Source organism: Cygnus atratus, chromosome 3, assembly GCF_013377495.2.
Source record: "Cygnus atratus isolate AKBS03 ecotype Queensland, Australia chromosome 3, CAtr_DNAZoo_HiC_assembly, whole genome shotgun sequence".
Lineage (NCBI taxonomy): Eukaryota > Metazoa > Chordata > Aves > Anseriformes > Anatidae > Cygnus > Cygnus atratus.
In genome coordinates, this window is record NC_066364.1 from 192,129 (window position 1) to 205,562 (window position 13,434).

Sequence of the window (13,434 nt, forward strand, 5' to 3'; positions counted from 1 at the left end):
CAATAGCCTGCAAACATTAGTGAGACAGGCCAACAAAACTCAGGCTTGCAGCTGTTGCCACACCATACCTCCATATTCTGGGGCAAAGAAGTGCAGGTTCTTCTGCTCCTCCCGACATGTCTTCACATGGTTATTAATTGTGTCTGGTGCCACTAGAAGAAAGTCATGAATGCTTAGTATACAGGAAACCTTAGCCCATCCCCAACTAGATCCTACAGAATACATGCAACTCCAGGGCCATCTGGCTGCCCAAATGGGCACCACAGTGTAGTTGAGTTGGCCCTCATCACTCCCTTCATCTCAGGTCACTTGCCCTAGAACATTTCTCCATTGCTTCCTTGGCCGCATATTGACTAAGCATTAGCTCTCTAAGAAAACCCTGGAGTCCACAACTCACAGCTTCTGCTGAATGACAAGATGAACTGGAAAGAATTTCCCTGTTAAAGTGCAAGTCCTAAAAGCACCCCACTTAGATCAGATTTTTGTCACAAGCAACCCGAATATAACAGAATCCCTAGGAACAGCTAGAAACGCCAAGATCACTGCAGTTACAGTCACCACCTTAGGGCTCCAGGAGAGGAACAAGTCTACCAGGTAATTTTCCCTAACAAGATTCTTCCACGCGTCAACAGGACACTGGTGCTAAAGTGACTCAAGACAAAAGTCAAGCAGAGCTGCCGAATGAGACCTGACAGCACAGGCTGTCAAACGACAAGGAAGACTCCACGCCGAATGAGACTGAACTAGCGCCCAGCCTCATAGATGAGCTGAGACAAGAAGGATCTCCCTTAACTCAGTTCAACTTTTGCTGTGTAGCACATACTGAATCATATCTCTTTCAAGCACTGGAAACAGAGCTTGCTCCAATGGCCAATGTCTACTTCCCCAACAAACTGTTCATGGAGAATTTACTGCTCTTTGTTCTTGTGCTACCTCTGTCTTGGAAGCCCAAGAAGACTACTTCATTCCTAGTGCTTATCTGTTTACAGATACTACCAGGTCCTCTCAGCCTCACAGCATTAAGCAAAGCAAGCTAAAATCTTTGTCTTCCTCTTAAAACCCCACTCTGCATTTTCCCAATGACACTGACTGCTCAGATAAGCTCTGCCCAGGACCATGCAAAATCATACTAATTCTCTCTCTACTGGGGACTCTTCTCCAATGTATTTTAACATTACTTGTCAGTGACACGACTGTAAGAAAAGGTAAGGGGGTCAAATTTCCCCCTTGAACAGACAGGGGAGGCCGGATCCTCTTCAATTCCCAAATGACGAGCTCTGGGCTTTTGTGAAGCTTTGTATTTTATACTACCGAATTACCTGCCACTGCAATTAGTCCAGTCATCTAATGTATTCTTGTGTTTCTGGAAGATGTCCTGACCTACCTCAACATCACATGTTCCCCGTATTTCTATTAACATTCTCAACATTAATGAGATCAGTGACTGTGGAACTCCAACACCCCCCCCACCTCGGTGGGACACTCCTTTTTCAGCTTCTACCCTGTCACCATGCCTCTCGAGCCAGTACCTTACGCTGCATATAGTGCACATCATCCAAGTTTTGTCTAGCATAACAGGTTATTCTATCACGCCTTCTAAACAGGTTCCCAAACATCCAAAATGGAAAAGACCTGTTAACTTGCTTTTGTCGGTTCAGTTAAGGGCAGTATCTGTCTTAAGTAACCAACTGCTATACAGTGAGAGAAGTCTAGCAACCAGCACTAAGATCTTGCGTGTTGCTGAGCTGCTGCCAGGGCAGCACTGGTGTCTGGTCAAAGCCAGACCACCTAAGAAGGGACAGACATCAAGGCCTACCTTAACAGCAACACGCTATGTCAACAGTGGCAATGTTGTCAGAATTCAGCACAGAGAATCACAGAATCATTTAGGTGTTCTTGAGACTCTTTACCAACCAAGTCCAACCATCAACCTGATCTACTGAGTCCCATCACTAAGCCACACTCCTTAGCGCCACATCCACACCTCTTATGTACCTCCAGGGATGAGGACTCCATCACTACCCTGGGCAGCCTGTGCCAATGCTTGACCACCCTTTCTGTGAAGAAATTATTCCTGATAACCAGTCTAAATCTCCCCTGGCACAGGCTGAGACTGTTTCCTCACATCCTACCACTTGTTGCCTGAGAAAAGAGACTAACACCATCCTCACCGCAACCTCCTTCAGGTAGCTGTAGAGAACGGTGAGGTCTCCCCTCAGCCCCCTCTTCTCCAAACTAAACAACCTCAGGTCCCTCAGCCACTCCTCCTAAGTCCTGTTTTCCAGTCCCTTCACCAGCTTTATTGCTCTTCCACTCAGCCAAGCACCTCAATGTCCTTCTTGTAGTGAGGGGCCCAAAACCGAACACAGTATTTGAGGTACAGTCTCACCAGTGCCAAGTACAGGGGGCAATCACTTCCTTAGTCCTGCTGGCCACACTATTTCTGATACAAGCGAGGATACCACTGGCCTTCTTGGCCACCTGCACATACTGCTGGCTCATGTTTAGCCAGCACTCAACCATCACCCCTAAATCCTTTTCTGCTGCGAAACTTTCCAGCCACTCTTCCTCAAGCTTATACCACTGCATGGGGTTGTTATAACCCAAGTGCAGGACCTGGCATTTACCTTTGTTGAATGTCATGCCCATGGACGTGGCCCATTGAGCTAGCCTATACAGGTCCCTTTGCAAAGCCTTCCCACCCTCAAGCAGATAATCACAGAATCACAGAATTGAAGGGGTTGGAAGAGACCTCGAAAGATCATCGGGTCCAATCCCCCTGCCAAAGCAGGTTCCTTAGAGCAGGCTGCCCAGGTAGGCATCCAGACGGGCCTTGAATATCTCCAGAGAAGGAGACTCCACAACCTCCCTGGGCAGCCTGTTCCATAAGCCATCAAGCGTTGGACCAAAGTTCTCAGAAAGGAAATCTGGGGCAATACTACTCCAGACAACACTTTTCTGCCAAAAACAGAGCAGAATCAAGCCAAGTATAAAGCCATTTATTGCAAAACATTGCAAACAATGTTTTGATTAAGTTAATTTCCCAATATGTCTTGCCTAGATGGAAGAGCCAGTTCACTATCCAGCCATTCTGTCCTTTGCTCCTGGGCCCTATTTAAGAACAAGGAAGAGGCAGGAATCAGTCACAAAAAGGCATTAATAACAGAAACTTTAGCCAGTGATGTAACATAGACACTCCCATATTACAAAAGCAAGTTTCAACGAAATCCTAGTACAACCTGTATTGATAATCATAGAATCATGTAGATCGGAAGAGACCTTCAAGATCATCAAGTCCAACCATCCACCTAACACTACAAGTCCACCGCTAAGCCATGTCCCTAAGCACCACAATAGAAGAGACATTCCTGGGAACCTGGTTCCACAGCCCAATATAGTAATGTTTGGAAATTAAAAAAAAATAAAATAAAAAATAATTGCTATCTACACCTCATTTGGTAAGATGACTGTCTGCATCAGAGACATACAGACATTCTGCAATGGCACCAGCATTTCTGGAAAAAGCTGTGTCTACACTGTCTGTGGGAACTTTTAACTTAGACACACAGAAAAGTAGCTCTAAGTCTGCTGTTGTAGGTTATCCAGGGACCTTTCCCCTCTGACGTTTTATTCACTGTGCCTCCAAATTTGCAGAGTTGCACCAGAAGTCCTCAATATGTTTTTCTATCACTGTTGGAGAGACTTGCACTGGAGCAGGGTTTGATTAGCCACACTGCCTTTTTCCTGTTGTAGCAGTTTATATCACAACTCTTGTGTGGCTTGGCTGAAAGGCACATGCACCACCTTGCTCTGGTATTGCAAAGCTGAAACAATGCAGCAGTAGAACAATGGCATAAGACTACCAGATTCTTCACAGCATGCTTTAGAGCTAAGCAGAGATGGGCTTGTCACAATTGCACCTGTTCCATTCATCACTGTGACAGCAACCACCCACCAGGAAGTCAACCCTGAACAACTCACACAATCACGTTAAAGGACAGGCTGTTCTCTAAGCGCTGCTATGTACTGTGATTTTAGAAGCTGGAGCAACAAACTTTGATTTGATCTAGTCTAGTTGTTATTGTATGTCTGTCACCTTGGTACATAAATCACTTAGCAAAGGTGCAGGCTTGAGAGGAGCTCCACCTGAGCAGACAGTTCAAAACAAGACTCATAATTATAAAAGGTAAGAATATACACTTTAGGGTACCTTTGATACAAGCTCTTCGGACTGATTTCCACACTGTTTCTACCTGCCAGCCATTACTATATACAGCAATGACTAATTCTGTGAAGAATCAGATACATGAAGACTAGGGACAATTATGTTAAGGAAGACAAACAATAAAGGTCAAAAAGGAAAGTCAGATCACAACATTAACAACAAGCATGCCTTTCTCAGCCACAGAGAAGGGGAAGACAGCAAAGGGCAGAGTACAAGTACCACACAAGTGATCAGTCTGGTAGGGAAGTAGTGAAGATAAAATGGATTTTAAGAGAAGGATTCAGCCAAATACGGTGTCTGTGCAGGGCAGATGATAAGAAGAGACGTGAAGTGCAGTAGAAAGTAGGACAAGCAACTTGCCTTTGGCAAGCTGAGCTCAATCTGACAAGAAAAAGCATAAAGAAGAAGAAACATTGCTATAGGAACACAGAGCTTGCTAGACTTCTCAAACCCTCAAGGACATGCTAATGCGAAGAGGTCACCAGGGTAAATAGACAACTCATCAGAAAGCGAGTTATTAGGAGTGTCAGCCAAGAACTCACTTGGTGGTATTATTTCCCAACTGTCACCAACAGCAAGTTTTAGCAAAAATGCTCAATCTCACAGAGACTTGCCTTTTCAAACACTTCATGCTGCAGAAGTCATTTTCTTCTTGTCATGCATGCAATTCACTCACCTTTGTTTTGCATTCACCACTTCCTCCTTGCAAATAGGAAAGAATCTGCTCAGTAGACTTTCCTTTCCTCTCAAAAAATTCAAGGGTTGAAGTAGCCACTGACCCACTCAACTGTCTCTAGCAAATGCCTAAGCATTCCCTGAAGCAGGAATATATTACTCCACTCTTACAGTAAAGTGCTCAAGTACACTATACTCCAGATTTTTCAGCAGGCTTAGAAAGCAGAGGAAAACAAGATGACATCCAGAAGGGTCAACAACTAACCTTTAAGATTAGTCAGAGAAGCTTGCTATGCAATCCAGCACCAGGGAATGATTAGCCACCTCACCTTCACTGCACTGCACCAGCGTCACAGGGACCCAAAATGTTCAACTGAATGCAAGACCATCTGTTTGCAACTATATAGCGATGGCCACAGGGCCAGGATAGGTATTAGAACACATTATAATCTCCTGCGCTCATATACTCAAGTCATTTTTACTGCTGCAGAAGGCTACAAGACTGCACAATAACAAGATACTTCACAGTTCACTTCAGTGGAACACTAAGATGACAAATGCACTCTTATTAGGGAGGGCACAACCTAGAAAATAAGCAACTGGGAAGTTATTGAAAAGAAAAAGAAGCATACAGCTATTAAGCATGGAATCAAATAAGAAAAGCAGTGACAAATTTAAGTTGATCACAGAATGCAAGCATCCTATAACCCCTGCAGATCTACATCAGGGATTGTAAAGAGTGTTTACAAACTTATTTGCTATACTAAATCACCAGAAGCAGAAGGGGTTTGTTTTTGTTTTTTACAACAGCTGAATATCTATTGAGATGAAGGGGCGAAGATGTTTAGTACATGAAAAGTTCACTACATGTAGTTACCAGTGCCACAGAACAGCCCCACAACTGCCCACATCTACATTCATTCTTATCATATCCATGCTTCTGAACAGAGTAACTATCTCTGCCTGAAAGATGCCCCATTATTACTTCAGAGAAATTACTGCTGAAGTAAAAACACTGGTACACGCAAGACAGAGTCTTTACCATACAGAAGTTCACAGATTTTGAGAGAGGTATCCAACTTCACAGAAATTAATATAAAATCATAGAATCATGGATTGTTTGAGGTTGGGAGGGACCTCTGAAGATTATCTGATCCAATCCCCTGCTCAAGCAGAGCCACCCAGAACAGGGTGCCCAGGACCTTGCCCGGGCAGAATATCTCCAAGACCTCTCTGGGCAGTCTGTGCCAGTGGCTCTGCCACCTGCACAAAGAAGTACTTCCTGATGTTCAGAGGGAACATTCTGTGTTCTATGTTGTGCCCAGTGCCTCTTCTGCCACTGAGTTTCACTCATGCTTTCTGCATCCTCCCTGAAGGTATTATACACACTGATGAGACCAAGGTAAGACAAAGCCTTTAAAAAAAAATAATAATGTAAGCTGCATACCACTTTGAACCTTCTGGGTAATAAAAACTTAATTCAAAACTATTTATTTCCCAGATCTCATCCCCAGAAGTACATGTAATCAGAGACAAACCTTTTCCCCTGCTTATGAAAGTCCGGCTTAGTTTAGCCAAGTTTCTATGTAATTGGAAATGTTTGGCTTGGTAGAGGATGCGCTTGACCCTACACATAAAACTGCATGGCTAGAAGCTAGCATTACATAAAGTCAAGTTAAACCTTCCTAAGAGGATGCAGCCACTGGTGAAAAAAATCCTGTTGATTTTTATGATAGATTTTCCCATGTCTACTCTTTTCTTTAAATCATGCCTGCTTTAGTTCAAAAAAAAAAAAAAAAAAAGTCAGATCCAAGATATCCAACTAAACCCTATTTGATTTCGGCATAGCCTCCTAAGTATCTCAGGTATCTGTTAAGAGTGTGAATAACAAGTCTTTAAACATCAGGTAACAAAATCCAAAAAATTAAAGTAATGGCTACAATAATCTTATTTATGAAAACATATCACACTCAACCTCATTAATTCGATGCTCAAGAGAAAGAGCAACCCTATACCCTATATTTAGGAGTGTTTTCAAACCCAAATCACTGTTCGAAATCCAAGGATTAAGCAATCTCCAGCTCTCATATGAACAGTACATAATGATAGTATAATACAGTTAAAACTAAATCCTGAGAAACCAGACAAGAAAGCTCTGTAAGTTATCTGATGCTGTTTCAGCACAAATGAGATACCACACCATTTCCTTACACCTGAAGACCACTGACTGAGGCTCTTTCCTTACCTTGCTAGCATGAGGGTATTTTGCCCTGCTCATGGTGGTGACTTGTTTTAGAGAAACTGCTTGGCAGTTTTATGCCACGTTGCCATCTGCATGTTTGAACCCATGCTGAAGTTCTGGCTCAACCACATTCTCACTCTTTGGGCGTGTTCCAGGATCAGTCTACTGCTTGTGTGCCACCTCACCTCACCAAGGCAGCCTGCTGCATAGCATAAAACTGCCACAGACCGATTTGCCTAGCTGGCAACACTCTGGTAAGCAATCGATCCTCAAAGAAGTCTGCCCTCCTAAGACTGCAAACCCAGATTACATGAACTTCCCCCTCAACTATTTAAAATTGCAGATTTCGTTTTCTGAGAGCATCTACTCTTCTGACAATGCAGAGCAACGCACCACATCTTCCTCCTGCAAACACTAAGAAGGCAGGAAGGCCATTTTTGACAGGTCCTTCCCTTTCACCACTGCCAACTGACAGTTGGTAGGCACCCAACCCTTCAGTAGAAAAAAGCTCTTAACTATTGAGAACAACCCTAACGGCATTTTTTTTTAATTTTTATTTTAATTTAAATGCAGACTTGTATTTAACATGATTAAAAATTGCAGCACTCAAATCCTTCTCTAGCCTCCACAGCCCAACAAAGATAAGCCCAACACCCTCCTCATATGCCCAAGTTTCCCCCCAAAAAAGAGCTTTGTCTGGGGAGGCATAAGTAGTGAACCTCACATTGCAATCAGGGACTCATTTAGGTGGGAGATCTCTCTGGCCATCAGAAGCCAGATGTATTTCACTGAAACATCCATCTTAAAAACAAATCATCTAAGAAGTTAAAACTACAAGCAAGCAATTAAATGTCCAAGCACAAAGCAAAGGCTAGCCCAGGTTTGGTGCTCAGCCAAGCCTAGCAAAGTCATAGCAGGAAAGAGCCTAATGTTCATGACAAGTTCAACTGGGAAGAGCTCAGAAGAAAGCATCTGATTGGCTTGACATGCAGGAGCCAGCATGCACTAGGGTCCATTGACTAGCACACTAAGAACAAGGAGAAGAGAACTAACAACCAGGGGACTTCACAAAGGGCAGTGCTCCCTCTCTGTAAGGCTTTGGATGAGAAGAATGGCTTTCATTCCAGCACAGAACAAAAAGGTCTCAAAGCAGGATACACCTAGGCTGAACAGTTTTACATACCAGCCTTATAGCAAGGGAACACTGTAAAAATAAATTTTGTGTGTGCGTATGCACGCATGTGTATTACAAATATATATATATACATATATATACACACATACATATAAATATATATATATATATATATATACACACACAAAAAAAATGTACATTACATATATAGTGGTAGTCACATCACAGGAGCGGAGAAGTTTGCTCACCATTAGCAAATATCCTATGAAAGACTGTTGGTAACAGAGCAGCCCGTAAGCGGGAAGTAAAACAAGATAGAAGTCAATGAGTTGATGAAACAGCAAGCACGTAACATTCATACAGACAGCTAGGTCAGAATCATTGCAAAACACAGACAAGACTGAGAATCTGGCCCAGCCACCAGCCATCTTTTAAAATAAATTTAACTAAGGAATGTTAGCGTTTCAAATTGAGACCCAGACCAGGCAAGGGAGAAGACACCTCTGATCAAGTAGAAAATTAGAGCTGAGTAAGGCAAAGAAACTGGAAGTTCTATTGTTTCTTTGAGTGATCCACAGTCCCTCAGAACCTCTTTCAGCAGACATCTACCTCTCTCTAACACTCTATCAGCTTCTCCTCTGCATGGGTCTTTGCAGCTGAACCTATACTTACATACCTGGCCAATAATTTAATAGCAGAGTTAATACCAAGTAAAACCCAGTCTCCTGGCACCCTGGACTGGAACTGAAGGGAGGCTTTGGACTGACCGCAATTAAATATGTAGTGAATCCTAGAAGGTCAGGTAGGCTAAAGACAGGAAAGTATTTGCATCAGTCAAATGCCTGGGGGCGCTATTTGGAAATACACTAGCATAACACAAAACCACAAAACTTCCCTGTGTTCTACTGGAAATCTCACATGGCACATGCTAACACGGCATGCATGTGCCTCACATCCATGTCTCAGGGAAACAAGAAGCCATTACAAAACTCTCCAGTTTGCAGACTCAGTTCCATTGAAGTACTCCAAGAGTTGCTTAAAAGGACTTTTAATTAAAACCCATCACACCTCTTTCCACCTGTTACTGATTCTTAAACTCCCAGCAATAATTACAAGAAACATTGCCCAACATTGGCTGAACATAGCAAATAGCAGCAAATATCCCATCTAAACAGGTTGTTCCTTTGCACTCAGAATGCCTTTGACCTGCCACAATGAATCATCTTGCAACATGCTCCCTTCACAAGTCCAACTGCTAGGCAATGCAGATATGCACAGATGCAACATGGTCTTGCATGTAGATCTTGTGGAAGGGTACATAGAAAACACCTCTCACATGGAATATTTTCATCTGATCGCAACTCCAGAAAGCATTCCTATCTCCACACACACCAGTGTTAGTGCAAGTCTAAGAGTTTTTAGTCTTCCCTATCCTCACCAGAAGTTCTCCAAGGCACCCTGCTCATTTGACACTTTCTCCTCAAATCTACTAGCCCTGCACTTCAGGCCACTGAAAAGAAAGAAGTTAAACAAATGGATGGCTTTTGTATTGTTGAGCAGTATGAGACATCCTTCCTTTTTCCCACTCCCTTTTTCTTCCACAGATGACCCCCACCATTTAAGATTTCAGCCCTGTCCCCAAAACTCAATGGAACAGCAACACCTTACTACTAAATTAATCATCTTGCAACACACAAGTGGCCCTAGGAAAAAAGGCTAATACAGAATTGCATGCAGAACAAGAAACGCATAGTGGTCAGTCCTGCTAGTACATGTGCTTCTGCAACCTAGAGTGCCAGCAAGAAGTGACAAGCAAAAGGGCTGCTCTAGCACCTAAAGAGGTGCTACAGGAACAAATAAGTACAAGCCATTTCTAATGCAACACAACTCACAGGCACTACTCTTCTAGTACCTCTTCACCTAGCAGAAGGAAGAATATTTTGTGGGATACACTAGCAGCTTCCTTTCACCAGATTTCTGCCCCAAATTCAGCAAGTATACTGTCTTGCTTAAAGCAGAGGGAAGGAAAGTTTTCAAGGAACATAGTGCTGAACAGCGCTAAGGACGGAGACAGTATTAAAGTGAAGATCATAACGTACTGAATCATTGTTACCCTTAAATCCATGAGAATGATTCCCCCACTTTTTAAATACACACAGGAAATTGTTCAAGTATCAGCCAGCTCTGAGAAATAATTACATGAAGCAATAAATATGGGCCTAACATTGTCACTGATCTCAAAGCAACTCTCTCTAAGACCTGAGCGTGACAATAGCCTTTCTGGCTACTGCACAGTCAGCAGTGCTAGAGAATTGCAAGAATCTGATGACACAGTTGAACAGTTTTGACTTGCCTAGTTGGGTGGGTAGTACAGGAATAAGAATGCATTCTGCAATATTGGCAACTGTAATTACAGCCTGTGCTGGAATCACAGATGTTATGTTTTGAGGATTCTTTTTCTGATCATAAGTCCACTTGTGCTCACTTCCTTTAAAAAAAAAATCAGAAAGGTTAAGAATCTCCTAGATAAATCACTTCACTTCTGAACACAAGATGAGCAAGGCAGTCCACAACTTTGGAGTTGTAGCAGTTTGGACTGGGACAGAGTTAATTTTCATCATAAAAACTTCTGCATGCTATGGTTTTGATTTGTGACCAAACCTGTGTTGATAACACACCAGTGTTCTAGCTACTGCTGAACAGCGCTAACATAGTGTCAAGGCGTTTTCTGTTTCTCACACTACCCCACCAGTGAGTAGGCTGGGAGTACATAAGAAGTTGGGGTGGGCACAGCTGGGACAGCTGACCCCAACTGATAAAAGGGATATTCCATACCATATGACACCATTCTGAGCAATAAAAGCTGGGGGAAGAAAGAGGAGTGGGGGGACGTCCAGATCTACAGCATTTGTCTTCCCAAGCAACTGTTACATGTGATGAAGCCTTGCTTTCCTGCAAACAGATAAACATCTGCCTGCCGACAGATAGCGAGTAAATTCGTTATTTTGCTTTGCTGATGTGTGCAGCTTTTGCTTTATTTAAACTGTTTATCTCAACCAATGAGTTTTCTCAATTTCACCCTTCCAATTCTCTTCTGCATCCCACTTAGGGTGAGTGAGCGAATGGCTGCATGGGGCTCAGCTGCCTATGGGGTTTAACCCACAACAGGAGTAAAAGAGCAACTGGAATTGAGCACTGCTCCTGCACAGTCACACTCCTAGAATTTCCCTTCCTCAGGGCTACCAAGAAGTCTTGCTGAGGATACAGCTGTTATAATGCACAGACACCCACTACTCCTTGAAAGAGGCACATCAGTCCAACTGCCTCTGTTCCTTTCACCATGCCTAATAGAAGCAAAGATCTATGAGATGGGAGGGAGTAGGCAAACATGTAACGGATGAGGCAACTGTCTGCAATCCACACTCAATGAACCACCTTTCTAGACAGTCTCTTAATGGCACCACTGAGAGTCTGAATGCTCGTGAGAATGCCATGTTTGCTGATCTGCAGAACTACTCTCTGGTAAAAAGCCACGGCCCTAGATACCAGCTTGAAGCGGTTTACTTTTATAAAGCGTCGGCTATCAGTCAGAAAGATTCCAGCTGTATAATACTTTTAAACTCAACTAGAAAGGGAAGGATCTCTTATGTACTTCTTGAGTAGAGCCTACAACAGACTTCCCATAAATGACCTGAATTGGATGCCAGGGAACCAGCTATGTCTGCCAGCAGACAGGTATCAGATAACGTGCAACTCTTGAAAACTCCTCCCACCTGGACAACTTTGGAAAAAAAAATGATCAAGTGAACCCTGTGATATCATCAGCCTGTATGAAGAACAAGATGTCATCAAGTTTACAGGCAGGTGATTAATCCTTCTGCCATGACCCACACTCCCTGGATACAAGCATATATCAGAAGGTTGTTATAGAGAACAGAGACCCCAACTCCGGCACAAGACAGAGTAAGAGTCTTTTGATTGAAAGAAAAACTACAGAGTTCCACAGTTTATGAAGAGAGACTACTTTTAAATGACAGGTGAAGCAGAGCATTATTTCCTGTACCCTGTCTACATTAAAACCAAGAATTCACACAGATGAAATCCTACAGGATGGCCAGTGCACACTCCTCAGCTTTGAGGATACTTGCAGTAGAGCTGGACAACTGGTAGCTGTCACTTGAAAGGGTACATCAAGGTACCAGAGAATGCATCCAGAACTGCAAACATTCCTAAAGATATAACAGCAACAGATGAGGAAAAAAAATAAAACAGACTAAGCAAGGAGGCACTGCATCTCTAGAAAAAAATACTTCCTACTTCTGAAATAAAGCATTTCAGCACAAGCAGCTGCCTGAACAGGGCATGTCTTTGCTAAACAGGCACAACAGAAGCTAGCATCCTGAAGTCCAAGCTAAAATGAGTGATGCTAGATGAGGATGCCAAGACTAGTGGCTTGCTGAAGCCAGAGTCTATAACCTTCATACACTTGTTGGTAAAAGAAACACTCATGTGGCCTCAGTGGACACAGCTCTCCAGACAGCTCTCAAAGCTTCACAACACTGACAGGCAAACTTCATGTGTATTAACATTGGGGGGGAGGGGGGATGGGGGAATAAGGAAAAAAAAAAGGGCAGAGCATCCATGAATCCAAGGATAAGAAGGATAACGTGCATGCAAAACTTGAAAGTTGCAGCACCTTTTCTCTGGTCAGTCCCCTGAGATCAAAAAGGTATGGGCTGACATGGAAAACAGTATTCAGTAACAGTCCTTCCTGTGCCTAAAGGCAGTCCAGGAGTGTATTCTATTGCCAATCTCTGGCCCAAATGATGCAGAGGTGGAGGAGCATATGCATACATGCCTACTATGCCAGATAGCCTCGAAAGGATTAGATGTCCTGTTCTAGTTGAGCAGTTTGCCTCAAAGAGGAAGGGACACCTCCAGTAAGCCTTACCTGACCCAATTTTGATCAATCCGTTGTGCTGAATAAAGATGGTATCGCAGGTCAGATTGCCATGGATGATTGGAGGATCACAGGAGTGGAGGTAGCTAGAGATTCAGAACAGAGCACTGGTCAGGGGACTACCCCAGGCTGAAGCAGGAATCCCTCCCTTCATCCCTTCCCTGAGATACATCAGAACATCATCATGAGAAGAGAAC

At 43.2% G+C, this 13,434-nt stretch overlaps 1 protein-coding gene across 1 annotated transcript in view; it reads right to left on the reverse strand.

The window, feature by feature from the left end:
- Positions 1–13,434, reverse strand: part of NRBP1 (nuclear receptor binding protein 1) — a 40,409-nt gene that overhangs the window by 9,589 nt on the left and 17,386 nt on the right. The window contains exons 7-8 of the mRNA XM_035568253.1: positions 13,229–13,323; positions 69–152 (exon numbers count right to left, since the gene is read on the reverse strand). Of these exons, the coding sequence (XP_035424146.1) occupies positions 69–152; positions 13,229–13,323 (179 nt within the window). The remainder of the gene's footprint in view (positions 1–68; positions 153–13,228; positions 13,324–13,434) is intronic.